Genomic DNA, 27,694 nt, shown 5'->3' with positions numbered 1-27,694 from the left:
GAAAATTTGAAAGATAAAAAAGCATAAATGGTTCTCAAATCTCCAGTAATCTTGCTTTAGAAGATGCTGAGCTTTTTACAGTCTTTAAATGGCACTCTTTGCAATGAATGTGTATTTGTAGAGATTTTTTTTTCAGCGAATCAATTAAAAGGGACCACTTTTCTATGTTCTATACTCAACACAGGAATGACATTGCCATGGTATTAACATGATACTGTGCTGCAAGGTTACGATTATTCTGTGAAACAGCCCAGAGCAATTTTTGAGAATGATTCCAGCATTTTTGGGATGGTCCTAAAGTCAGCATCTTTTAATGCCAGTGAACTTTTAGAAAAAAAACAATAAATAAAGCAGCCCCACACCTCCAGGGTTCCTGGTTTAACTGTGTGTTTGAATCACCTACTGTCTAAAATTCAACCTGTATCCACATTGCTTTGTTAACCCTGACCAGGATTACTAAAACTATTTCTAAACACTAAAATATACTTCCATGGATCATCAGAAGTCTTTTTTTAAACTTCCACAAATTTTATACTTTTAGAAAATATTTTTAGCTGAGAGCTCATTTAAATCCAGAGTATTCTGATCAGCCACCAGGTATATTTCTTTGCCACCTTTTATATGCTGGAGAGAAAAAAATAAATAATTATAATTATATTTTCAAAAAGGATCTCAATATTTTTTGGTTAAACAGTAAGGAAGCTCAAAAACCAGCCTGGCATGTGTTTTCGGAACCTACTAACTAATCAGACCAAACTTGAACCCCTTTAATGTTTAAGAGTGAACCTTACTAGGGTGTTTCTCCTTCCCTGGATTTCAAGAAGAACGCATTTTTGAAAGGTGGAAACCTGTAATGATACCCACTAAGTACCCAATAAGAGAACACTTTATTTCCTATAAAGTATCCACACACATTTAATGTTCAATACAGCACAGGAAGACAGTTTGAAAGAATGGCATAAAGGTTTTAAAACAGAAACGACCTATTATGAATAAAATCTCTAACTTATATGTAGGTGTTGTTATAGGATGAAGTAAAAGAGACTGAAAGCCAATCGGAAACGTAGAAAAGAGCTTTAGGGAAATGAATTTCATTTTTCAAAACCACCAGCCTGCCTTCTGTGTGATTATGGTTATTAGGATTATGCAGCATGTCAACTTTGGTCTAGGTTTGACCTTTATATTAGAAAATATGAGATGAGCTGCACTTAGTAACTACACCTGCCAAGAACATTTTCACCAAACAATCGTGGTCGAACTGAACTAGTTAAGAGTAACAGATTTTTATTACATTTTATGAACTTGTGTCAAGGCTTTACATTGGAACCACGTGGTCACGGAGTGTCTGGGTGTTGAACATAGGAACTGTGTCCTCTGGGCGGTGCGAGTCTTTTAAGTTATTTGGAAATTGCGTTCTACACTATACCGTGGTTGATCTTTAGAACTTGAGAAGACACAAGTATGATCATTTGTTAGGTTTTTTCCCCCTCCCGCAAACTCAGTCGTGTCCCTTTAAGGAACATGTGATCGGACATCGGCTTCGGGGTGATGCGGTTATGAAAAATAGTAGGCTGAAAAATGCGTCGGGTTTCCAGCGTCAGGAAAGACCTTTAACGCGTATTATACAGTTTGCAGGATAAATACACTCCAGGATCAGTGATCTGCTGCTCTTCTTCAGTCTTCAGCCACTGCTGGAAGGTAAGAGAACGAGAGCTACTGCTGATCTTCTAAGCTGCCATGGGTTGGATCTACTGATCTTGACTTCTGGAGAATCACTATGATCACTAGTCTCCAGCTCATCTTAAAAAAAATGTTTTAATGTGTACCAGTATTTGTGTTTCAGCTCTGATCAGGGATGTTCTTAAAGGGCTGTTGAGTTGGGGTTTTTTTTGGTTGCTGAATTATTTGGAGGCTTTAACGGGGGCAGAGCGGAAGACGCCTGAACACATTGCACACACCGACGCAAGTGTGTTAGACTGGGGTACAGTAATAGTCTATTAAAACGCATTTGTATACACATGACCCACCCCGACCCCCGGCTTTTATTACACAAACTACTTACTTCGATCATTTCAATTATCTCATCTGTAAGATTTTATTTTTATTTTTAATGCATGCATTTAGTTCATTTATATTGGATTTCAGATGCTTGAATTATAACTAGTAATCGGTCGGATTATTTAAGGCTCGTGCCCTATATGTCATGTGTCAGCGTGTGTATGGGGAAAGTGGGAATGTGACAGCTGATCGGTGGAAAAGGGGCTTTGCAACCCACTGCAAATGAGTTCCAGAGAAGAATTTTCGCGCTTGTGGTTTCGTTGTTTACAATGACTGTGTAAATGTTTCCATTCGTGCTTTAAAAACACACGTGCCACACGTTTCACGATAGCACGCGCGCATAACGCGTGTGTGTGCACACGGCACGCGCAGGGCGCAGGGGAGGGGGCGCGTGGTGTAAAAGAAAACACCCGTCTACCTCGACACACGTATCTGAAGCTTCGAAAGTATGGAGCAGAAATTGGGCAATGTTTCTATGCGGTCCTGAGTGCCTCTGTCTACACCTGTAATAGTGCATGTGGAAATGTATTTACCATGCAATAGGTCTCTGGTGACGTCATTGCTGGTCAGACAGTGGGCGCCTGCGTGCTGACTCATAAAATCTATTTATGCTTTGAGAACACCATCTATTGTTTAAGCAAGTTGGAGCTGTGCAATGTTTTGTAATGTTTGGTCAAATAAACTTTTCAGACCACCATCCTCCAAACAATCATTCTACTGATTGATAATAAATGATGTATAATATTGTGTATTAGGGACTGTTATCTTAACAGATGGACTGGACTTTTCTTTCAATTGTAGTTTAATTAAAGGAAGCAAGTACTTTTAGTCCTAGGCTTTCGGTGGTGTTTTACATGAATCAATCCACCTCTCGATAACATGATTGCGATACCACGAGTATAGAAACTATCAACTTGACAGAAATGCTAATGGAGTGCTGCATAACAGAAAGGTATCTCGTGCAGCGTGCATGTGTACCATTACTAAAGTGAGAAACCCAATGAACATAATTCAACAAGTCTTCTTTCACTTCAGTCACAGCTGTGCCACAATAATCATCTCTAGCAGAAGTATTCATATTAACCTCATAAAATGACAGTTTTTTGACCACGGAAATCTCATGCAATACGTTTTTTGGGGGGTATTTGAAATTAAGGCAAACTGTGTGTTTTTGTGCAAATACTATAAGAAAGAAAAACACAAAGCTATTAATGCTATATAAACTGTTCTGAACTGCTTTGTCTGACCTATTCTCACTAAGCTTTTCTTGAAAAGTCAGTCTTAAAAATGGCATTGTACTTATATCTGTTTAATCAGTTTCTTCTCCTCTGTCAGCCATTGTAGAAAGAAAAACAGCTATTGCGTGAGTAGTGTGCTCTCTGAACATTTAATGAAAGGATGGGAAAATGCTGACATTATTGTATGCATGCTAGATGGCCCTGGTGTCATCAACAGAGAACAGAACATAACATAACAGAACAGAACAGAACAGAACAGAACAGAGCAGAACAGAACAGAACAGAACAGAACAGAACAGAACAGAGCAGAACAGAACAGAACAGAACAGAACAGAGCAGAGCAGAACAGCTCAAAGTCTGATTGTTTAAAAAACGTGCTTAAAGCTATGGCACTGTTGATTTTGAAGGCCTCCTTCTTTATTTTCTGAGAACATAGTCTATTGTTAAGTTGGAAGTGTATAATATTTTGTCATATTTGGTAAAACAAACGTTTTGGACCACCATCCTACAATGAGTCATTTTATCACATAGACAACTTTGCATCTGAAGCAGGAGGAAAATCAGCTGATGTCTGCTCTTACATGCTTGATTCTTTAGCATGTGGGCCCTGGGCCCCTATACTCAGGAACCCTTATGTTGATGGCATTTAGCAGGTGACCTTATTCAGAGTGGTCCCCCCCCCCCACTTAACAAGGAATCAATGCAGGGAGGACGGACAACACATCAACAATTCAACTGCCCCCAAAACCACCCATCTATTCAACCCAAGTAAAATGGTATGGACACCTGATTATTACACCTATATGTAGTCATGCCCAAAATTGATTGGCTTTCTTTTGACTAAATGGGCTAATCCTACATGCCAAAATCTAGCAATGTTCCCAGAACAGTGGAGGTTGTTATATAGAAGCAAAGGATGCAGTTTGTGTGGTTGTTTACTTATTGTTTATTATATCCACAAAAAGAGCACAATCGGCCATTACTACTCAATGTCAATGCTCATAGATTTGGAATATTCATCAAACACATGAGTGTGATAGTCAGGTGTTCATATCCGCTTATATTCACACACCATGTTTTATACAGTATACATTGAACTTCCATTATGAATATTTAATTGGCCTCATACAGAATGCTTATCTAAGGTGACCTGTTTTTTTTTTGTTACCTGCTTTTTTACCTTGCAAACTCATCTAACCAACTCCAAGTCAGGAGCCAGCTAGTCGTGTGAGTTTATGAATATCCATGGTATCTGGCTGCCGCCACATCTGTGATGAATTCCTCCACCTTATATTCAGTGTTTCTGAGACAGGCTCTGCATCCACTGACTCTTTTTGCCAAAGTAATCTGCATTTCTTATATTTTGATAATATACATACAATCATCATTCAAAGCAAATCTTATGAATATTTGATTCATTTGCCACAGCCTAACACATCAGAGCCAGTTCTAGTGGGAATGGTAATGTGTTTGCCTCTCTTTGGCAGCATGAAGCTCTGACTGCACTGCTGTTTTTTTATAACTGATATATAATATAGTGCATCAGGGCGGAGACCTGTTATTGTAATAACATATGAACTGGAATTGTCTTTAAATTGTAGTTTATTGAAAGTAAAGAAGCACTTCAGAACACATTGTTGGTTTTCTAATAATTGTAAGAGATTTGTTACAAAAAATGCAATGCCTTATATAATGAGTTAATCATGGCAGAATGATGTTTTATTGAACATTTAAACATTAAAATGCACTTTGTGTTAGGGAAAAATTTGCTATTTGTATTGACTCAGTGATGAGAGATGACATTCTTATCACTACTCTGGCAATGATTTCTCGCCTAGCGTCACCAAAGTCGCTCTATGTTCCTCATTAGTGTGTATGTCTAATCTGAAATACTGCTGATCGCCCTGCTTCCTGTGTTCAAAATCTTCTGGCAGGTTGCATACAAACTTTAGACTGGAAGCCTAAATTTAAAGCTTTTACAATTCAAACATTAATTTTAATAGGAAAACCAGTAAGTATTAATGCTCAATAAAAGTCTAGTACATAGGTATTAGATTTGATCATTAGTTTGTTTAGCCAAGGTAGCAGAATTTCTCAGTTTCTATAATTGAGCTATAGTGCTGCATGTCAGGATAGTGAACAGAAATAAAATAAAATAAAATAAAAAAATAAATGTGTCTTATCTGAATGAGACTCCCAGTAACATTTTAAAATATAAGCACACAACATCCTGCTTTGATATTTTAAATATTCATTTATAAAACAAATTATGATTCCCTGTGTCCTTTTTCACACCCCATATGTAAATCGAGCCAATCAAACCCCCTCGTTTGTGAACCCCCTGGATTATGTTAAAATGGGCTGTTGTGTGTTCTGTGTATTACTGCAGAATCACTTAAAAATCCACCATCCGGCAGTTTTTGTGATTGCAACAGCTCCTGCCTGCACAGTTGGGAGAATTATTAAACTCCAATTTAAGCTTTTTTAAGCAAAAATGCCAAAAGTGCTTGTTTCCGTGTCCTTTTTAGTTTACCGGCCCTGGTTTTTTATTTTAAATGAGAAAACAGCCATATTGAAAAACTGTCAAATGACAACTGTCAATGCTAGGGAAAATCTATATTGTAACTTGTACCTCTTGCAGGGTGTCGGTATGAACATATTGAGAAGACAGTGTTGTAAAGATAAATGCATGGATACAAGCTTTTCTAGATATCTAATTTATACTTCCCTCTTTGTTTTAAATTATATAAAGGATTTTTTTCCTTATGTTTCCAATTCGGAGGAGATAACATCAATTTTTAATTTAAAATGTATTCTTTATATACAGTATAAATCTATAAAACATCTCCCTGGGCTTACAGATGGAGCACCAGTTTGTTGTAGATTGTTATGCAAAATTATTTTCAAGAAAAGAAATGTAAGCAGAGAAAGTGAAACATTTCCTTAATGATTCTGTTGAAAGACTTCTGTGTGTTTTAATTAACTGATTTAATTTCCTTTTCATAGTAGTGTTTCAAGGTTTTGTTGTAAATACCCAAGCCATAAATAATATAGTATAAAATATCTATTTAGGTGACTATATGCACATTTGAGGCTGCACAGATATAAGCTCTACTACACAATAAGTGCTACAACATGATTACAAATGTGACTTTTTAGTAAGCAGGTCATAGGTAATAACAATAAAATGGACGAAAGTGATATATATAGAAAGTAAGGGTAAAATCTAAATTATTCCAGAGACAATGGCTCACCACACATGTAGTACCAGATATCCCAGACTTGTGGATATTTCTGTTTCTCCTGCAAAACATTTGACTCAAAAAAGCAAACTTAGTTATAATCTACAGTAGATATTAGAAGTAAACATTAGATTAGTTTATTAATCTTTTTTTTAAATATTATTATTTTTTGCAGCATATGTCCTAGAGTGAACCAGGAACATTCTTGTTGGAAAGCATTACCTGGTTTGGCTAGTCCTACGTATAAAATGATCTTGTTATTTACAAATGCAAAACAAATGTGCACAATAGCGTTGCCGATTATCTGGTTGCAAAAGCACTGAGCAGCCATTTCCCAAACACTCCCTTCAAAACCAGTGAACATGATACAAATGTTTAACTGGTTAATACTGGCTAGGGAAAAGTTGCGCAAACATCTGCCATTGCATGTATTCATTTAGCTCTGGGTGTTTTCTTACTGCCCTTTTAACAACCACTTTTGCAGTTTTCAGGCTGGAAAGAGAGATCATGATGTTAATGTTAAAAAATGCCAGTCGTGACATTTTTATCAACGTGCCTGAATTCTACAGTTTTTGTTTTTTTCAATAGTTTGAAGGATATGTTTTGCATGCTTTTCTAAATAGAATACATTGGTTTACCATACATTTCACTCAGTTAGAGTTTTTATCCAAAGTAATTTCTGATAGAGCTGCATAAATCAAGATCACAGGTGCCGAGAGTGACAGCTTACTCACAGCCTGCTAAACTCCGGCCTAAGGCATTAACCGCTGAACCACAGCTGCCTTAATTATCTGTAGTTTAATGGCTTTATTGTAAATAATAATAATAATTAAATAAATCAGTAACTGTACACCATGCTTACTACTTCATAGCATTAAGGTGAAGTTACACACCTTCTTTTGTTGAGGGCTGAATGTATGTATAATCCCTTAGACAAGTAGCAAAACACACATCATTAGTCAGATTCAGATCTTTTAAGAAAGATTTTAGGTAGGAGAATGTTGCCAAAAACATATTTTGCTGACTCAGATGTCCATGACCTGGACTGTACTCCATAGTGTGTTTCACAATATTTATATATTTTTCATTCAAATATTTGCAGGCCATAAATATATAGTAATCCCATTTAAGCCAATTGAAATCAACAAATCATGTGTGTGTGTGTGTGTGTGTGTGTGTGTGTGTGTGTGTGTGTGTGTGTTCATTTTCCATTAAAAATCTTTGTATAAAGGAAAACTATACAAGTGAATTTCCCTGTTTCTTTCCTTCCCCCAAACACTGCAGCCAAAGTAAATGGCAGCACTGGCAAACCTCAGCAGAGCATTTATATCATTTATTTGTACTAATTTTCTAGAGATTTGTTAAAGCTTCATACTTGGCATCCATTTAGGGCCAATTTCTTTAGCCTGTAGTGTATTTTAATATTGATTTCGATTCAATGGAGGTGTGTGACTGTATAACCCACTGGGACTTGAACAGGTTTGAGTGCTGTTATGTGTTAAAAAGTGATAAACCGAAAGACTGTAAAAACTGGAAGTACATATTTTTAGTTGGTATGCTTGATTTTACTCATGAAAAGAGCTTTAAAACTCAGAAATAAAGACATTATGAGGTAATTAAGCAATCAATCAAGGAAAGTATTCATTTATTTCAATCTCCTGAGAATTCCTGGGATGTTTAAACATTCAGATCCGACCCTTTCCTGGACGATTTCCAAACTCATGATGTTATATGTTGTGCATTATTTACAAATAGTTCTAGCTTGGAAACAACAGCTGGCGCCGCTCCTGATTGGATGCTGAAAGTGTCAGGCTGCGCGCGCCTCCGCTGTCATTGGTGCGGCTGAAGTTGCGAGCAGCTCTCGCTCGTGCCGAAGCAGGAAGAGGACAGCGGGCAAGCCAGCATAGCGTCCCTCCGACACATCAGCCCTCTGCCTGGCCTTTTAACCACAAATCTTAACCTAATATACACATCAGCGTTCAGCGGGATCGTGTCTGTACCTGTGAGTATGACGTTCGAGGCAAAACTCGACTTGAAACCATTCGTATCTGTGTGTTGCTTTTTTTTCTTTTCGTGAACTGCACGCGACCCTTCTCGGGACGAATTGGTTTTCTGTTTCGGTGTAACAGCGCGAGCAGGGCGGATTTGGCTGCGTGCTGGTGTTATTGTGCTTCACCCCCACCACCACCACCCCCCCTCTTGGTATAAGGCGTGTTTCTTTGGCCATGCTGGACCGCGGTGCACTGATCAGCTCGGTTTGCACCGAGGAACATCGCGGCTGCTATTTTATTTCTCCTCCTGATGGAGGCTGACGTCAAGAGAACCGTGTGTCAGCGCGCGACGCAGCGCAAACGCCGTCCTCCTCTTCCTCCTCCACCATTGGTTTTAACTTTAGTTTGCAAAGATGTATCATTAGAGCCGAGCTAATGGTGGCATTCAGAGAGAAAACAAACCAAGATGATCGCAAGACGTCGAGGCGCCGCGTGGGGCTCTGCTTCAGCGTGTGTGTTGTGTGTTTTTTTTTTGTTACATTTTTTTTCCCCTTTTTTCTTTTGCTCCGAAGTTCGCGCGCGCGCTGCGCTGCGTGTCGGAAGCTCGCGCGCGCGATCGGCCTCATTAACGCCGAGCGCGAGCTCACACGGGTCAGGTGCAATAGCGCGGCTTTTGCTCCGCTAATGATGATGATGGATTGTAACGCGGCGATTGCTGTGGCGGCTCGAAATCATTAGATGAAAGCTTATTTAATGCATGCATGAGCCCAGAAGGCGGAAAAGCCAGACACTTGACAATTTACACTTCATTAAACTCCAAGTGTTTTTTACTTCTGACGATTTTTTTTTGCAGCCCGCAATCTGGCAAGAGATTAGAGGAGTTTAAATGCAGTGTGAAGTCTGCAGAAACGGGACAGGACAGTTATTCAATATGCACAGGGCTTTATTATTATTATTATTATTATTATTATTATTATTATTATTGTCGTAACAACACAATTATCTAATTTCACCCGATGTATGCATTGGTTGTCAGTGATTTATATCGTCTGTATGTAGTGATACAGTGTGAAATATTAATTGTGAAACTGATATTCTGGTTTTGCTGTCTTCGGAAATTTCTATGACAAAGTACATTTGGATTTTTTGTTTATTTTATAGGACACTTTGTCATTTTGAAAGCCCTTCTGTTGGCAGGCAAGGTATATATATTTTTTGAAAAGAATTGTAGAATTGTTCCCTTTTCAGCCTGGTTCCTCTCAAAGTTTCTTCCTCATACCATCTCAGGGAATGTTTTTCCTTGCCACTGTCGCCATCGGCTTGCTCGGGGATAAACCAAAAAGGGATCAATTTCTAGACACTAACACAAGTTCACACCGTATAACTTATTTAACTCTGTGAAGCCGCTTGGGGACAATGTCCATTGTTAAAAGCGCTATACAAATTAAACTGAATTGAATTTTCACTTTGTAACTGTTTTTTCTGCAAATGCTATTATACAAAATGTATTTGCAATCAGGAGAGAATACAATGAAAGAGTGAGACTTCATGATGAATGCTCTACACAGAACCAAAATGTTAATGTACAAAGTTCAGTGCAGTTCAGTCAGAGCAGCGCAGAGCCTTAACCACTGAGCACCACTGCCAGAGCCTTGCCATTTTCCCTCAACCAACAGTTACGATCTAATTGATAGTTGGTAATAATAGTTGTTTACTTCTGCTCACAGAAACACTAAAAGAACAAAGGTGAAGAGTGGGAGCGGAGCACATTTCAGGGCTGGACATTTTTAAATATTTTTTACTTTACTGTTAATGTATATTGAAAGCTTTACAGTTAAAGGTAGGTACAATGCAGTTACAGTCCTGGAAATAAAAAGGCCACCCTTCATTACTTATATGTTTGTGTTTATTATTAATATTATCTTAAGATAACAGTTAATTGATCTTCCCTAACATCTATAAACAAACAAACAAAAAGAAAAAATAAACCCCTGGTGACAAATAATTTCAACAAAAACTGTCATTTTTGGCAAAAGGTAATCCAACATTAAGAAACCAGTTGGGGAAATATAATACATCATTTCTAGTTTCACAGTCAAAGTAATTAGCAACTGGGTGTTAAATATGAAATTCTCAGGATTAGTTATTGATCAAGATCTTTTGCTATATTGGTGTTCTGGAGCAGTCAGGTGTACGTCTACATCATTCCAAGATTAAAAAAACTTGATCTCTGAGATGTAACTGTTGCTTAATAGTTAATTTATTTAATAATAGGTAAAGGGTAATAATAATAATCGGGTTAGGGTTATGAGGTGGTGTAAGGGTGATGATTTGGGCTTGTTTTGTACTTCTAGGTTCTGTGAAATGTGAAGTCATTAAAACAGTAATGAACTCAATTGAACACTTCTAACAAAGGACATTGTCCCAAAGCATCTTAACAGAATTAAATAGGCTAGAAATATAACTTTTTATGTATAAATCAGTCCATATAAGTTTATCTCTGCTGTTTAAAGAAATATATTTAATACAAATGTAAGGTCATTTGTCCAGCAGCTTAAGATGGCTTAAATTTGGTTGTGTGACAGGACAGTAATCACGAGCAGCTTTAAATTTATCTCAATGACTGAAGAAGCAAAAAAAGTAAAAAAAATAATAAAAAAAAAGTAAGAAAAAACAAGAAAAATTAAAAGGTATCGAATAACTTTTTGGAGTTTTCATTATTATAATACTTGAGGCATTACCCTAAAAATTTTAACTACAACTGTAACATCTGTATATTGTATCACTATATTAACATTTCTATATTTGGTATCTACTACATATTAATTAATAGTTTGTTATTTAGTTGTGTATGTACATTCTCTTATTTAAAAGTTAAATGAATGTTTGTTAAATAAGGGTTTCACACTAATCTATTATTACATGCCCTAAATATCTGAGCAGTAAATTGTTAGTCAGTAGTTTGTTATATAAACAAGCTCAAATATTTGCAATGCCATTGACACATTCTAGTTAATTTATCCAAATAGACCTCATCAAGGTGTTTATTGACCTAAAACAGTCACAGATCAATTTAGAACTTGCTATGCCTCAGTCAGGCTCAACAACAAGGCTAAACCCAAGAGCCAGTGGTATCTGAAGAACAGCCCTCAAAAAACATAATACATTGTGTAAGAACACAAGAAAAGTCTTGTTGGCTTTTTAATTATGTATAGAATATTTATCTCTAAAATGTACGTAAGTGAAAGAACGGATTTAGAAGGACTATCATTTTAAAAAGTAGGAGTGGGATTTCGCTTATGTGGGTGTTTTTACTTTTCCTCTTAATCATAATCTTATGATTAGCAGTCATAAGACATGTAAAGTCAGAGACCTGAACAAACAGATCATGTCTTTTTATTATTTCATTTCTGGTTCATATTAAACTAAATATTTAATATATGCAGTATGCAATAATACATATTGCAGGATTTCACTACCAGTAAATAAGTTGTTTGGGGAAGTAGATCAATGACAATCCAGAGCACAATTATCTGAAAAAAAAAAAAAATGTGTTTAATATGCTTTGACATTCTGGCTGCTAAATTTATATTAATCTGTCTTTTTTGAATGCAATGCTGTCCTTTTTAATTGTAATTTTAATGTTATTCAAAACATAGTGTAAATATTATTTCATATGCGGAATGTTGGGGTTCTTGCTGTTAAGAGACACATTTTTAAAATGTATGCATCTATTATTTATTATTATCCAGTCAGGTGCTTACTTGAGTAACTGCCTGCAGTCCAAGTGTCACAATTATCCTTTGAATGGAGAATTCCTATGAAATGCTATGATTACAGTGTGGCCTTGTGTTGTAAGAGCATGGTAAAGCCTGGATGGTTATAAACCATCCAAATATGCAGTGGGAAGAGCCAAATAACTAAATATAGTACTTAGCAGCTGTATTTAGCAATTGTGTTTTACAGGTTTTTGCAAATAATTTTATGAAATCCTGTTTTAGGATTTGAATAAGCAATCTTTATTTTATAAATTCTTGTTCTTTTATTACATTTTGTATATGATTTTGTTCTTAATTCTTAAACAGATTTACTGATATAGACAGATATACAGTATTTTACAATAAACGTAACTACGATCGATCTGTTTCGCAAAATTTATAAACTATTTATAAACAATAAGCAGTTTTAAACACAGTGACTTTACCCAGGAACAAGCATTTACTGAAAATGAGTGCAGAAATGTTCCACTAAAGGAACCCACAGCATACAGATTTCAGCAATGTTAATCAACATGACCTTTCCTTGCCTACATGAGAGTAAATCTTGCCTGCTTTTGTGCCTTTTTGGTGGGTTCTGTGGGATCTCAGTCTGAGTACACCCTTTAGTGTGAACACATATCGGGTGTTAAGCAAACAGTCTAGCCACAGTGACAATACCCTGAATACTTTATGTGGCTTGTTACAGCTTGATAAATTTTTCTAAAATAACGTTTATATTTCTGACCCATTTAGATTCTCTTGGAAAGCATGTAATGAGCCAAGCTCAGAAAACGGTCTTCCTCAGCCAGAGCTGTGGCAAGGACTGTAACCATGTAGATGGTTGTCCCCATGGTAAAACCATGGGTAAAGCTTGGACTGATCATTTTCTGAAGGAGGCCAAGGCACTAAAACATACAACCTGTAGAGGCAAGCAAAAGAAACAACCCATGGAAGGATGGTTCTATGAAGGATGTAAGACAGGAGCCAAGTTAAAGAAGGGTGGGACTTTGAAGGTTGTGGCCATAAAAGGGAAAGCAAAATTGTCCAAGAAATTGAGGGAAGAATATAAGCGGAAGCTTTACCCACTACGACAGAGAAGTAAGAAATCAAAACCTGAGGACATAAGTTGCCATGTCCTGCTTACCCGCCTGGAGGAGAAGGCCTTTGAACAGGACGGTGAATTACACGAGGAAAAGCCAAACGCAATTTCAAAAAGAAGTCAGCAGAAAAAGAGAAGCAAAGCCAACCAAAAGCTAATAAACACCAATAAATTATCACATATACCACCTAAAATTAAATATGAAGCAAATACTAACACAATTGTAGCTCAGGAGCCACGTAAACGCAGACTGGCCTCTCTTAATGCCGAAGCTGTCAACAGCGTGCTGCTGGAGAAAGCAGATGTACCCCTAAGCAAACTCCTCAAGAAACAGCACCAGGAGACGACACCTGTTTCAAATGAAACAGATAATGCAAAAATGTGCTCCCTGTCTAAAACTGCTGCTCAAGCCCACACGACTGAAATGTGCCAAAACCACAAGAAGGCCAAGAAAAGCAGGTCGGAAGAAAAAGACGACAACGATTTAAGTCTGTACACTCCTACTCCTAGACGCCTTGCCGGTCTCAATGCTGCTGCTCTGCTGAAGCTTACAAGCTCCTCTACAGGATGTAAGCAGCGAGTAAAGGCAGACAGTAAAGGTATATGTGCTGCAGGGAAGCCGAACACGTGCTCTAAATCCTGGGTGCAACAGCCTAAAAAGCAAAGACTCAAGCAGACTTTACCTCAGGGGGGTGGTACAGCAAGTAAGATCCAGGGAAGTGAGTCTAAACTGAAGTGGAATGGACCTGCTGACTATCACTGCTTAGCCAAACCAGGGTATCATTCTCATGGCATGATGGGATATCCCATTAAAGTGGTAAAAGAAGAGCAGGTGGAAACTGAGCTTGGTCCTTGCTACTGCTGTTCTGCAGAAGGTTCAATGGAATACTGTCACAGTTTGGCACTGTATCTGAGCCAGAAGTCCTGTAGTGAGACAGACGAGCACCCTGTGGCCTCAGTGAAACACGAATGCCTGGTTGCCCCATCTGCACTGGCCCACCCAGCCCTCACCCTCAGTGCCCATCCTTGCCTGTGTGCAGACCCCTGCTACTCTAGTTACTATGTTCACTTTGCAAACCACAGGCCTCGTTCAGTTTGTCTAAGTACGCAGCCACTACCTTGTGCACACAGCTCCATGTGTCCCAACAGGGTCCCTGCATCAACGCTGCTGTCCTCCTCTGTTTCCCACACCTCAGGAATCTCACACCCTGCCTTTTGCAGTTCAGTGCGCTCTTCATGCTGCAATGAGGGCTGCAGAGTTGGCAATTACACTTTCAGCACTATGCAGCCTGTCACCAGCAGGGCGTGCTCGTATGGCGCAGGCTTTTCCAACTGTAGCCATCAAATCAAAACAGGTAATATTTAAGGAAAACTTTATTGTTGTGGCAGAATCATTTTGGGGTTCTTTGGCATTATCTTTTTAGTCATACCTTTTAGTTTTTAGTTGTAAGGATTTGTGGGGTATATATATATATATATATATTTTTAATTGTCTGAAGGGCTTAATCAGTTATGACGTTATTTTATTACATTTTCCTCTGAGGAAAAACGTTTCGTGTAGCACCTTAAAAGTGTTTTTTGGTTTCGCCTCATGAAAAACACTTATTGTGTGTACTTTTCAAAACACTAAAGTTAAACATTTGGTAGAATATATTTAGGTTATAAATGTCAGTGTTGTAAAGGGCAATTTAGTGCTGAAAAAGGTATAAGGGGAGATCACAGAACAGCATGACTTGTTTAGCATTACAACTGAATGTGTTTAATAAATGGATGCTAGAATTTCCTTATTTATGTACTCTTTGTAATGTTTTTAGGTTATTGTTGGTAAATTACTAATCATACCAATAATGTAACTACTGCATTTTGGTTGTGCAGAAGGCTACACTTCACCTCAAGGGGATCAAAGTTCCTCTCTGCTTGTTCCACCAGCCCTGCCCCTTTCTGGCTGCCCATTGCCTAGGCTAAGCCCATCCTCCACAGTTCTGCCACGTCTTCTATCCACTTTTGCAGACAAAAGACAGACAGGGGTCAGACTTCGAGGGCCAAGAGAATGCCCTCAAAAGACCAAACCACCAAATGGCTCTATTGGTGCAAGACCAACAAAACTGTCTCAGAAACAGCCAGTGCCCAGCCTAGCAAGTGCCAAACAGCAGAAAAAAGTACATCGCCATCGCACCACAAATGGTTGGTGCCCTTTTGGAGAACCCACAGAGAAAGAGGTCTTTATTGCGGTGAGTTTTGTTTCTCTGGTTTGTTAGTGGTTTGTCCAACAAGAGCTTTGCCATTGAAAGTGCATTGTTTTGCAGGGGGAGGACATGACGGCACTTCGAAAGTGTTATGAAGGTGTAGAGCGAGATGGAGAGGTGATTCGGGTCAGAGACACAGTACTTTTGCGCTCCGGACCACGAAAGAAATCCTTACCTTATGTGGCCAAGATATCAGCTTTGTGGGATGACCCTAAAACAGGTGAGAAAACGTTTGAAAACTATGATTAAGTGCTTTCATTCTTTTAAATACAAATATTTGCAGGCAGTTTGCAAAGAAAGTTCAATTATGCCTCTAGACATATGATATAAGATAGAAATGAAAACTAAAACTTGCTTCCTGATAAATATGTTCCTGTTTAGCAGTTTTGTTTTTTACAAAACATTAACTGTAGCAGAAGACTCCATTCTTCAGCTCTGCTTGATATTTATGATTCATGTTCTTAGTAGTCGAATAGTGAATTTTGCTTATTCAGGCTCCTTAATGCATGTGGATTCCTTCATATGTGTGTTTATACCTTTACACATGTGGCTGTGTTTTTAGGTTTGTATTTTATTTTTAATGCCATTAAGTTTAACTTAATATTATTTAATACTTAGTAGTTTTTATTACGAGTGGCTCATTCATACATGAAATGTTTAATCGAGGGCTGTTAAAATTAACGTGTTAATAATGATGAGGACAACGAAGATCGTAATGAAGATTTAGCCTTTAAATGTACATTAGGATCAGGAAATAAGTAAAGTCCACATGTCTGGGTGATACTACTATCGAGATGGAGGTCAGCAGGTGGTAATCACCGGTATTTAAATTCTTGCTGGTGCTGCCCCCCCCAGCAGGTCGGGCAAGGGTACTGTTTCAATGATAATCATGGTCTCGGACACCTTTTGGTAATGAGATGGTCCTTGATGGCTTGCTGCCTCTCCTAGACTGATTAAATTAAGACTATGATTAAGATGAATTCAACTGAAATTCTGATCAAACTACATAATTACTACTAATATTTAAGCCTTTTTGTGGATGAGCTTATTCTAAAACATCTCGGGGTGGAATGTTTCAAAAATTCTTACAATGCAAATTCATTTTATCGCCACAAATTTTATTAATGCAGCATGCATTTCTGTTTGACCATTTGTATTAAAACTATAAATAAATACATATAAAAGAGCCAAATTTAAAACCTTCAACGCAACACACGTTTATTCATGATGTCTTTTCTTTACTCTTTTCTTAAACGAGTCATTGGATAAGAACTTTTTCTTTAAATATACAAGAGAATAAAAGACATGTCTCTTAAAATGAACAAGTAATTTGTTTCCTATATAGAAACATTTACATTTTATTGCTAAAATTGCCTAGTAGAATATCTGTGAAAACGAAACCTATTAAGTGCATTTAATTGCTATATTACATCAAAATGCAAATACAAATATATAACTAAAAATAAAGTAAAAATACATTTCAGATTACTATATAAAAAAAAGTAAACGCAAATTTTTTTATTTTATTTTATTTTTTGTAATTATCCCAAACTTTGGAATTCTCTATCGTTTTCTTTGGCCGGAATCATATGAAAGCCCGTTTCCACCACTTAAAAAAAAAGATTTGTCTAATTCCGACTTTATTTCTCGCAATTCTGACTATATTTCTCATAATTCAGCCTTTTTTTTAGCCAGTTGGGCAGCGTCACTCCCTCTGTAGTGCCAGAAAGCTTTACACATTCAAAATGAAATTGGCTAAAATCAGTAGAATCACATGGTATCAAACTGAGCCTCCGAACCCTGTCTAAACCTGTCTAACACTTAGCTCTAGAGCAGATGGAACAAGACAGATGAAGCAGAGGATCCTCGTTCATATACCAACAGCTTCAAACTTCAGGCCCACAACATGGTTACAGGTGGATGCACCAGTAATGTTACGAGAAATAAAGTCAGAATTGCGAGAAATAAAGTCGGAATCTTCTCTTCGCCCCTTACTGTTTTCTTCCTGTTCCTCCATTTTTTTTGTCTTCTCTAATACCCTTCCATAGCGCTTCAGAGTTTATCGGGTGGTGCGTCAATAATAATTGTCCGCGGGAACCACAATATGTGTGGGGAACACAATGTGATTTTTTTACATTCGAATTACTCAAGTTACTTAAGGAATCATTTCAGCCCTAACCAAAAAATAGTTTTTAATCACTAAACATTTGCACCAAGTCTTAAATCAAGCACCAAAATCCGCCATTATCCACACATCCGGCAATTAAAATAGTCCGTGTGGAAACAGAGCATAAGTTCTGTTTGGTGACTTTATTAATTACGTTTCACTAATAATAAACATACATGCGCAGAAAGCATCCATATTTGTCTATGACAATGTTGTTTAGAGTATTGAAAACTTAAAAGTATTATTTTAAGGTGCATTTAGAACAGATATAAATGTGCGATTAAGCACGAGTTAACTCATGACAATCGTGCAATTAATCTCGCATAGATATTTTATTCGATTGACAGCCCTGGTTTATTTAAGTATGTGATAAAACTGTATATGAAATACCAGCAGCAAATTTGTTTGGGGATTTTTCTTTTTTGCTTAGTTTGTGTCTAATTTATATTCTTTTTCATGTGTAAATTTGACAACTGTGTCATTCCAAACATATCATTCAGGAGAGCTGATGATGAGCCTGTTTTGGTACTATCGACCAGAACACACACAGGGTGGCAGAGATCCCAGCATGCACTGTGAGGTGAGACATTCACTTATCCCAGACAGCTCTGATGGGCAGCTTACTAATGTTTCCTTTTTAGTGTGTAGTAAGCCACAATTCTTTTGCATTCAGATTTGTATTGTAGTTAAACTAATTACTAACTATTTACACTTAAAGTAGTTGTTTTCAAGGAACTATATAGAAATTTGCACCCCCTCACCACCACCTTTACTCCCACCACCAACACCACCACCTAAAATCAAATCAAATTTGGTACTCATTATCCCTACCTTCAAATTAGTTTAAATGAAATTATCCCACAAAAATATAAATGATTTGGGAATGACTAAATGCAGTAGTTTATACTTTGTCATGAGTCCCTCAGGTGGTATCTGGTCTATTAGCGATTATCTGCTTTGAACAGTTAGAATACACATTTTCAGAAAGAATGTGGGTAAACATCAAAGCAAATCATGGACTTTTTATATCAGAAAGGGAGAAATCTAAAATGTAATTGATTTAGAATCAAACACAAACGTTGTAACACTTTTTTCGACAAAAGTTTCTTACTTGTATGAAGAAATGTCAATGAAACTTAACACAATAAATGTCTTGTTTGTATTCAAACATATTGTATTGTTTAAGGGATTGCAAACTATTACAACCCCAATAAAAAGTCACTGTGTAAAATCTAAATAAAAACAGAATGCAATAATTTTTGACTTATAAATAGAATATGGACTTATGCATAAGTCCATATTTAATTTACAATAAAACAAAAACATCAAATGTTTAAACTGAGAATATATACCATTTTAGGGAAAAATAAGGTAATCTTTAATTTGATGGCTGCAACAGGTCTAAAAAAAAGTTGGGACAGGGTCATGTTTACCTTTCACAGAGTGGTAAGGCTCTGCACATCTTTACTTTTAAAAGACTTCGACTCTTTATGATACACTATTTATGCTCAATCATTTTACTGACCTGTTGTCAATTAACCTGATTAGTTTCAAAATGTTTTTCCAACTGTTTAATTTTAATAACAGTACAGTGGAACCTCGCATAACGAGCATAATTAGTTTCAGAATCTTACTCGTAATGCGAAACAATTCTTCCCATATAAAATAATGTAAAATACGATAATGCGTTACATGCCGAAAAAAAAAAAACATTTTATATGTAACGTTTCAAAAAATAAATTACTTAGAAATTGTTAAAGAGCGTAAATCATCTTCATCTTTTCTTCTATCGCGGAACGAACCACGAAACAAAACTAGACCAAAAAAAATCTAAATAATTAGTTTATTTATGAATTTATGACACATTACCTAATTCTCTTTTATTAGAAAGCTGTCTAGAAGCATTTGTTTTTGCCGACGCTTCCAAATTTGGTAAAAATGTGACAGCATTATCAGTGAATCAATTTGTAGCCATCGTCTTATTAGGTTGATGCTTCTCAATGTATGATGCAACAGTTTCTCATGCTTTCAGCATTTGTCTTCTTGTGGCTTTTTCTTTGGGGACATTTTTTGCAAGGGTTATTAAACTTTGCACAAAAAAAATCACAAATAATTTCATACAAAAAAGTATGATCAACATGCTAGCGGAACGAGTGCTAAACACAGACTTATAGCACTGTCGCGGAAAGTCGCAGCGCACAAGCGAGTGACGTAACAAGGGGACTTCCCCTTTCCGCATCACTCGTTATGCGAAAAGTCGCTCGTTATGGGAGCCATTTTTTTTTACAAATCATTTTGCTCGTTATGCGAATTACTCGTTAAGCGAGATTCCACTGTACCTTTTTTCCAGACTTTTGTTGCAACGTCCCACCTTCTTGTTTTTTGAGATGTGTTGCAGGCATAAAAACAACTACATTTTATGTTTTATATGTTTAAAATCTTCTGTTGTCAATAAAATACGGGTTTGTGAGATTCACAAATCATTGCATACTGTTTTTAATTTGCATTTTACACAGTCCCCCAACTTTATTTTTTGGAATTGTGTTGTATAATCGAAAATTAAGCAATGGTTTTGCAGTAAAGCACACAATTTTAGGCAGAAAGACTTTGGAAGAGTTTCATATTTTGGTCACAGTGGAACTTTTGACACTGGTGTGGCTGTTTTTTTGGATTGTTCCAGAATGAAATATTCGCCTCTCGGCATCAAGATGAAAACAGCGTGGCCTGTATTGAGGACAGATGCTATGTTTTACCTTTAGCACAGTACTGTAGGTAAGATATTTTACTATTTTCTAAAGCCTTAATCCAAGGCATTATTAGAGGATCTCCACTTGAAGCCTCAAAGAATATTAGACTGTTAGTGATAATGTTTTCTGTCATTATGTTCTAGATTTTGTGCCTTGGTAAAGCGCCGCTCAGAGGGGGTGCCTGACAGCGTCCCCATGGTGCCCCGGCCCTCTGACAGTGCTGTCCCCACTCACCGACTTGTGCCCGATGACGTTGATCCCGAACTGGTTTACTTATGCCGCCACGTCTACGACTTCCGTTATGGCCGCATACTAAAGAACCTGCAGTAAAGGTGCAAGCCTGCGTGCAGTGCGTACACACACACACACACACACCTGCACCTCACTAATGATAAAAAGCCTTCATACTAAAAAGATCCCTGTGCAACCTACTGGCCTTTTTGTTCTGAAAATCTTGATTTATGGTCAAAAACATAAATGATCTGTTTTTTCTTATTATTCACTCAGGAGGGTAGACCTCAGGGAGATCTGGGGCTTTTTGGATTTATTTTTAACTCGTCTTCACATTCCCAGAGTGGCATCATGTAAAACGAGTGCTATGGAAGAGTTTTGAAATTTGACAGCTTTATTTAGTTTTTTTTGTTTCAATTACATAAGAATTGCCTTTAGAAAAAACAGTTTAGAAACAGTTTTTTATTTATCTTTCCATTAAGAATTGGAAGGGGTTTATGTTTCTCTTCGGTGATTTGTCTTCTACACTGGAGTTAGTCGCTGGCCGAGGAAATTAAATACAGCTGTTTTTTTAGATTTAGAGTAATCAAATAAAAATGTTTGCAATTTTTTTTCTAAATCGTATGCAAGTTTTTAAGATGATATAGCACTCCTTTTAATGAGAGTCTGGCTATTTGGATGAAAAGACACATTTTCTTTATAGTGTTGAAGCAAATGCTTGTTTTCTTTTTTCTTTTTTTTCTTAAGTGTAGCAAAAAGAATGGGCATGTGTCTCTTTAGTCCACTGTTGAAATGTCTGAAAGAGCAGATGCGTGTCTTTTTCGTTTTCTTATTTTGCTGTGTTGCATGCAGGTGACTCTGTAATGTTTGTCTTTTTGTTTTTTCTCGGCTTGCTTTGTAACACGTAGGTCACTCAGTTGGCAGCTAGTTTTGACCGAAACCTTGAAGAATTTAACTCCTGAACTAAAACCAAAGGTCAATTTAGCTAATCTGTGTTTTGATTAACTAAGCCCCCAGAATCTGTGCCCTATAATTTCACAGGTAGGAGAAGCTGACACACGTTTTTTAACTAAAGATGTTTAATCATGTATTGCGTGCAAGATAATTAATTTATTTGACAAGTATAATTATTTGCCCATAATTTATTTGATCAATTATTTCCCTTGCTTCTAGTCACCCGATTTAAATTGCACTAAACCATTTTCTTTCTTCCTCTGCTGCTATTTTCATTTCGGTCTACCTTTTTTATTCTGTCAACTCTCTACGTGGTAGTGATTTGGTCAGCAAAAGAAGTGCACAGAAAGGAAGTCTTTACAGAACATTCTTATTCATAGAAGAATAAAAGAATAAACAGTTAGATAATTGTAACAAAAGGAAAGGCACAGTATTTTTGCAGTTCTCTTTGACTCTATGTCGGCTTGTTAACAAAAAATGTGACAACCTTAATTGAATCATGTTTGAAATTGACACTGTAGGTTTCTCTTGTAATTTGTTTTGGTTTGCATTCACACTACACATAACTAAACAAAGCAAATAGCAAAATAAATCAAAAACCATGCGCTGAACGGTAGGCTTGTGCGATATCGAATTATCCCCGAAAGCGATTTTATGTTTAACAATAGATTAAATAGAGACAAAATTAGTTTGGATTGAAGTAGAATAGGGGATTCGCAATAATACAATCTTTGTTGTATTGTCATAAAATTGCTGTACAATCAGAAGCATTACAGCACTCACAAAAACTCAGGTAGACGGTGGATCTTTAAGCGATTCTGCATTAAATCATAGTATAGAGTTAAAAAAAAAATACCATAACAGCACTTTTTTACTCTTTTTGCCAAAATATTAAAAAACCTATCTGGTTTATTTTTTCAGTCAAAACCTTACTAATGGCATCTTTAGTAAATATAGAATATTATATAGTCAAATATACAGTGCACTTGTGTTGTTGATGATCGAGGAATTCAGTGCAGATTCACACAATCTTTCAGTTTTTTGGGGAGAAATCTAATAGTGTTAACATTTGTGCTCCTGGGAACCTCTGTTTTCTGAGAGAGCTAGGGTACATCAAACTTCTGCCATTTTGGGGTCATTTCCATATTTTTAATGTATACATGTGGCAGTATATTCCACAGACAAAAACGAAAGTAAAATACACAACAAAAATCTGTAATACTTTATACTGTCTTACATTGTAATACCCACGATGCAGTGAATTTAAACATTAACCTTTTACTATCTAACACTAGCATACAGCTATGCATATGGCATGTCTTTGGAGAGCACCTATGCAAATTGTGTTACACCTGGTAATGTAATAACATATAGTATAGTATAATACAATATATTATAATATGCTTGGATATTATGGGCATGTAACATTGAGGTGGGATGATAATATCATTATATCGCACAAGCCTACTGAAAAGTGTGTAAGGCTAAAAATGCTTTCATTCATTGGGCAGAAATATGGCAACAAAAAAAGTGAAACAAATTCTCACCAGGTGTGTGTATTTATAACAGGAATCATATGAACATGGAGAAAGCAGGGTCAGTGATTATTCGATTATTCATTAATTATATAAATAAATCATTTCAATCTTTTTTTTTTTTTTACATTAAGCATCAATTTTTCCTTTTCATCAGTGCAAACATCCATAATACATGGCATTTCTGCCATTTCTACAGCTCTGTCTTTTTGGCTTTTGACTGTCTGCATAGCTTTTGTCATCTAAACCTGAATTCTAATGACTATGTGAATCTGATTAATTGTGTTGGTCGAATCAGACTTATGTGCTTATAGATAAATCTCTTAATTATAAATAGTACCAGTAGTGACCTCTAAGCTTTTGAACAAAAATTTGCCCTTTTTTTTTAGATCGCTAGTTTATCTGAAAAGTAGTTTTCAGTGTTTGAGATGCTTAAAATTAGGACCGCTTTTCATTTGCATTGCTTTAAACATAAACCATATCCATGCTCATAGATGATGACATGTTGAACTGTTGTACAGTGGGACCAGAATTTCTTCTGTAAGGTAGCTTAGATGGCTTTCCAGCATTATTATATATATATATATATAAGTGTATGTTCAATGTGTATAAAATACCCAAAAGCTGTTTTGTTCCACTGTATCACTGGCACAGATTTTGCTGCGAATATACCTTGCTCAGCAGGTCTTCTTCAAAATAACAGTAGATATAGTAGTAAGAACAATAATGTTGTGGTTAAAATGGAATTAATTTTTTGATCCCATGTTCGTTAAAAAAAAAAAAAAAAAAAAAAAGGTTCTCTGTTTTTCAATTTCTTCTGCAAACATGAGATATTTTATTATGGCTATTTCTTAAGGTAGAATATGCAATATATTTTTGGGACTATTTTCGGAGTGTCTATTTAAATCAAGTTACTTATATTGTTTTAAAATGATTTGTCATTTCTTTTGACGTGAATTATAAAATTGAAACTAATAATAATAATAATAATAATAATAATAATAACCAAATAGGCATAAGCTAGAACATTGACAGTGTTTCATTTTGTGTTGGATTGAATTCAAAGGTATGGGACTACTTGAGAGCCATTCATGTGGAAGAAATCAAATGTACATATCTTGATTATAGAAGAAATCACCCAGTCTTGTTTCGATTTAAAAAAAGGTTTTAAAAAATTGTTGCACAATACATTTTTATTACTTATGAGTAACTATTTAAAGATGTTATTTAACATAGAAATGATATAGATATCTATATTTCAAGTGAACAAGTCATTTTAGTTTAAAAGTGTTTTGAAGTGCTGTTGCAATACTTGTCAGTGAATGCCATTCCTTTTTTTTTTTTTTTTTTTGCCTTTTTATAAATTATAAAGTCTTTGGAAAACGAGTAAAAACTGAAACTGTCGTATTTAATGTTGTACTGGGCATCAAGGGTTGAAGACCAAAGCACATTCTTAAACTGGTGTCCCTTTGTGTATATTGCATCTATGTGGGGTTTCCCTGTACAACACTGCAGAACATTTTTGTCACCAAATCAGACAGGTACTTGAATGATCAGTTTTTGTAGTCGCTTATAATATTCATTTTACATGTGGCCTTTGTCTATTTACTACAAGTTGTCTTGGTTTGATTCACAGGAAACAGGCCAAATACAACTTAATTACACTCGTAAAGTGAACTACAATTTGTTACAAACATGGCAGGTCAATAAACTTGAGAATGCTGTACTCTGAATACATTGTGAGCAAGAACAGCAAGTGACAACACTGTCATGCCACTGTTTATTTGGTCATTGTAAGATGTTTTTGTGTTTTTTTTTTCCTTGACTTTAATTTTCATCAGAATGCCTGTGCTGCTTGAGGTCTCCTGAAAATCAGATAACGAGCCTGTGGCAGGAAGGCCTTACGAGCACAAGGGTTTCTCATGAAAGCCTCTACAGCAAGTTTTTCATCACAGTAGTTCACAAATTTGGATTAAACTTTTTTTTTATATACCTTATATATAAGTTTATATAAGGAGAATGGAAGTTGGAAATAGGTTTTTGTTTCTAAATTGACAATTTTATGTAAGTCACTCTGACTGACTGCTTTGTTGCAGTAAAAATTGCTGATATGCTTTTCTACTGTTCAGAATTATTTTTAAACACAGTGACCAAAAAAACATTCTTTTTAATTCCTTACCCTGTCCAATACTAAACTTAATGTTTGTTTCTGTGTTGCTAGCTCAATGCTTACTGCTAACATATATTTTGATAGAATAGAACTGTGGTTAAACAGAGGTTATTTTTAAATGGAGCTGGAGGATGTGTTTTTATCAGTGTCGCTAGGTCATGCACTTTTTTTAATGACAACAAGAATCCCTGCTGATTATTGTCAAATAAAAGAGTATTTATAAAGATCTTTTGTTAAAACCTGTTTGAAGTGTTTTATTGCTTTTTTCACCATGACAGTGATACGTGGTTAAACTTTAAATGTCTTGGTTTCATAACCTTCTTGGTATGGACAAAAGTTTGTGTGCACCTGACTATAAGATTTGTATGTGCTTTTTGAACATCTCGTTTCCCATTTGCTGTTAATAATAACCTCCACTCTTCTGGGAAGATGTTGCACAAAATGTTGGAGATCTTTATTTGGAGATAAAGATATGGTTTCCTGTGTAAAGTATATCTTTATGGAGCGGGTTTTGTTCATAGGGGCATTATAATGCTGAAACAGGTTTGGGTGTCATAGTTCAAGTGAAGGGAAAATGTAATTCTACCGTATCCCAAGACATCCTATACAGTTGCGTGCTTTAACTTTTTGCCAACAGTCTGGGTAAGAAACATATGGCCGAAAAATTTGAGTGTCCGAATATCTTTGTGCCTATAGTGCAGATTGTGTATATATTAAAATGTTATCTTATTAACCATTAATATTACTTGTTAAGCCTTGCTAGTTACAATATAGAGGCAAAACTCTATCTATATAAAACAATCTAATTTTATAGTAAATGTTGGAGAGTAGCTAAAACACTGTTAAGATTTTTTTTCATCCCGTCCAGTGTGTTCCAGTAGTATACAGTACATAAAGACAATACACAAATATTAAAATATACAGAAAATAATTATTTAATTACATTGTTATCCATAGATGAGATGCTTGCAATAGCTGTATTGTATTTAGTGCAGATAATGCTTTAATGTACAATGATGCATGGATAGAAAAGACCACTGGAAGAAATGAGTGCTTCCAAAAAGTGTTCACCTGCATAACAAGAGCAATCCTCTTAATATACACCGTATCGCAGTGGATAAAGCTCTTGATTACTAGAAGTGATGGAAGTTTGGGGGTTTAAGCCCCAGTATCGCCAAGCTGCCACACTTGGGGCCCTTGAATCAGGGATGACTCTGTGCTCTAACCCTTCGTAACATTGCTGGGATATGAAAAGAAAGAACTTCACTGTGCTCTAAAGTACATGGAAAAAGTACGAAGCATCTTTCTTTCTTTCAACACCTTGTCTTTAGATTTTTATGGTTAATGTCCTTTACAGACATTAAATATAACACTAGACACCACCAACTCATTGGAATTTCTCATCATCCAGCCATTCACACTAAAAATCCTCAGCCTCTTTAGAGAGTAGTATAGCCTCAGACCCTTCCCATTTTATTAAAATCCACAAACCAATAAAGACCCAGGTACTTGTAGAGGTTTACTACCTTAAAGGTTTTACTTTGGATATTAAAGGTTGCTGGATGGCACTTCAAATCCACTACAAGCTCTTTGGTGTTCCTGATTTTAAAGATGGTTGTGCTGACACCAGTCCACAAAGCTGTTCAGCCACAAGAACATTACTGAGGTCAGGTACTACTTGTTGGGTAAAGAGGCCTGAGGTGGAAAGATGAAGTGGAAGAACAGAGTTGTCCTGCACAGAGCTCTGACTTCAACCTCACTGAACGTCTCAGTGAAGGGAAATTGTAACGCTACAGCATCAAACTATGTGGCAACAGTTTAAAGAAGAATGGCGTCCACAAAGTTGTATGTCAGCCACAACCACATGTATGAAGAATTATACATGAAAATATTTATAACTCGATATTAACAATTTATTCATTTCAATTTTAGCACCTTTTTGAAAATATGCTAAGTATGCTAATATGCCTAAGTAACTGCAGCACAAACTAGTGCCATTTTCACCGTCAATGCAAGACTGTTTTAACCAGTAGAGGTCAGCAGTAGCCTGAAATATCTCTAAAAAATCGTGTGTGTGTGTGTGTGTGTGTGTGTGTGTGTGTGTGTGTGTGTGTGTGTGTGTGTGTGTGTGTGCATGTAGACTGATGTGATTATTTTGTGGTGAGCCTATTGGTGTATTTTCTCTTTCAGATGTTTAATGTTCTTGGCATAGTTTCGCACTGCTCACAAAGCTCTTTGTTGCACTTTCTGCTTGTGGT

The 27,694-nt window shown here is 36.3% G+C and overlaps 1 protein-coding gene across 2 annotated transcripts; it reads left to right on the top strand.

Moving 5' to 3' along the window:
- Window positions 1–1,526: 1,526 nt before the first annotated feature.
- On the top strand, window positions 1,527–25,679 carry LOC124376969 (bromo adjacent homology domain-containing 1 protein). 2 transcript variants are annotated; one of them, XM_046836194.1, is made up of 8 exons: window positions 1,527–1,698; window positions 8,294–8,540; window positions 13,041–14,741; window positions 15,262–15,617; window positions 15,693–15,852; window positions 18,300–18,379; window positions 20,480–20,571; window positions 20,690–25,679. In XM_046836194.1, exons 3-8 carry the CDS (start codon window positions 13,061–13,063, stop codon window positions 20,874–20,876), a joined length of 2,556 nt encoding a protein of 851 aa, XP_046692150.1. In that variant the 5' UTR covers window positions 1,527–1,698; window positions 8,294–8,540; window positions 13,041–13,060; the 3' UTR covers window positions 20,877–25,679. The 2 variants fall into 2 exon arrangements, with proteins under 2 accessions (XP_046692150.1, XP_046692151.1); XM_046836195.1 differs by lacking the exon at window positions 8,294–8,540.
- Window positions 25,680–27,694: the final 2,015 nt, after the last annotated feature.

This window comes from Silurus meridionalis, chromosome 23 (assembly GCF_014805685.1).
Source record: "Silurus meridionalis isolate SWU-2019-XX chromosome 23, ASM1480568v1, whole genome shotgun sequence".
In the NCBI taxonomy this organism is placed as follows: domain Eukaryota; kingdom Metazoa; phylum Chordata; class Actinopteri; order Siluriformes; family Siluridae; genus Silurus; species Silurus meridionalis.
This window is presented reverse-complemented; position numbering and strand designations above follow the sequence as displayed.

Coding starts and splice junctions, on each gene's coding strand:
- LOC124376969 (XM_046836195.1), top strand. CDS start 13,061: ATGAGCCAAGCTCAGAAAACGGTCTTCCTCAGCCAGAGCTGTGGCAAG. Junction 15,618..15,692: donor AGAAAGAGGTCTTTATTGCG/GTGAGTTTTGTT, acceptor ATTGTTTTGCAG/GGGGAGGACATGACGGCACT. Junction 20,572..20,689: donor CCTTTAGCACAGTACTGTAG/GTAAGATATTTT, acceptor ATTATGTTCTAG/ATTTTGTGCCTTGGTAAAGC.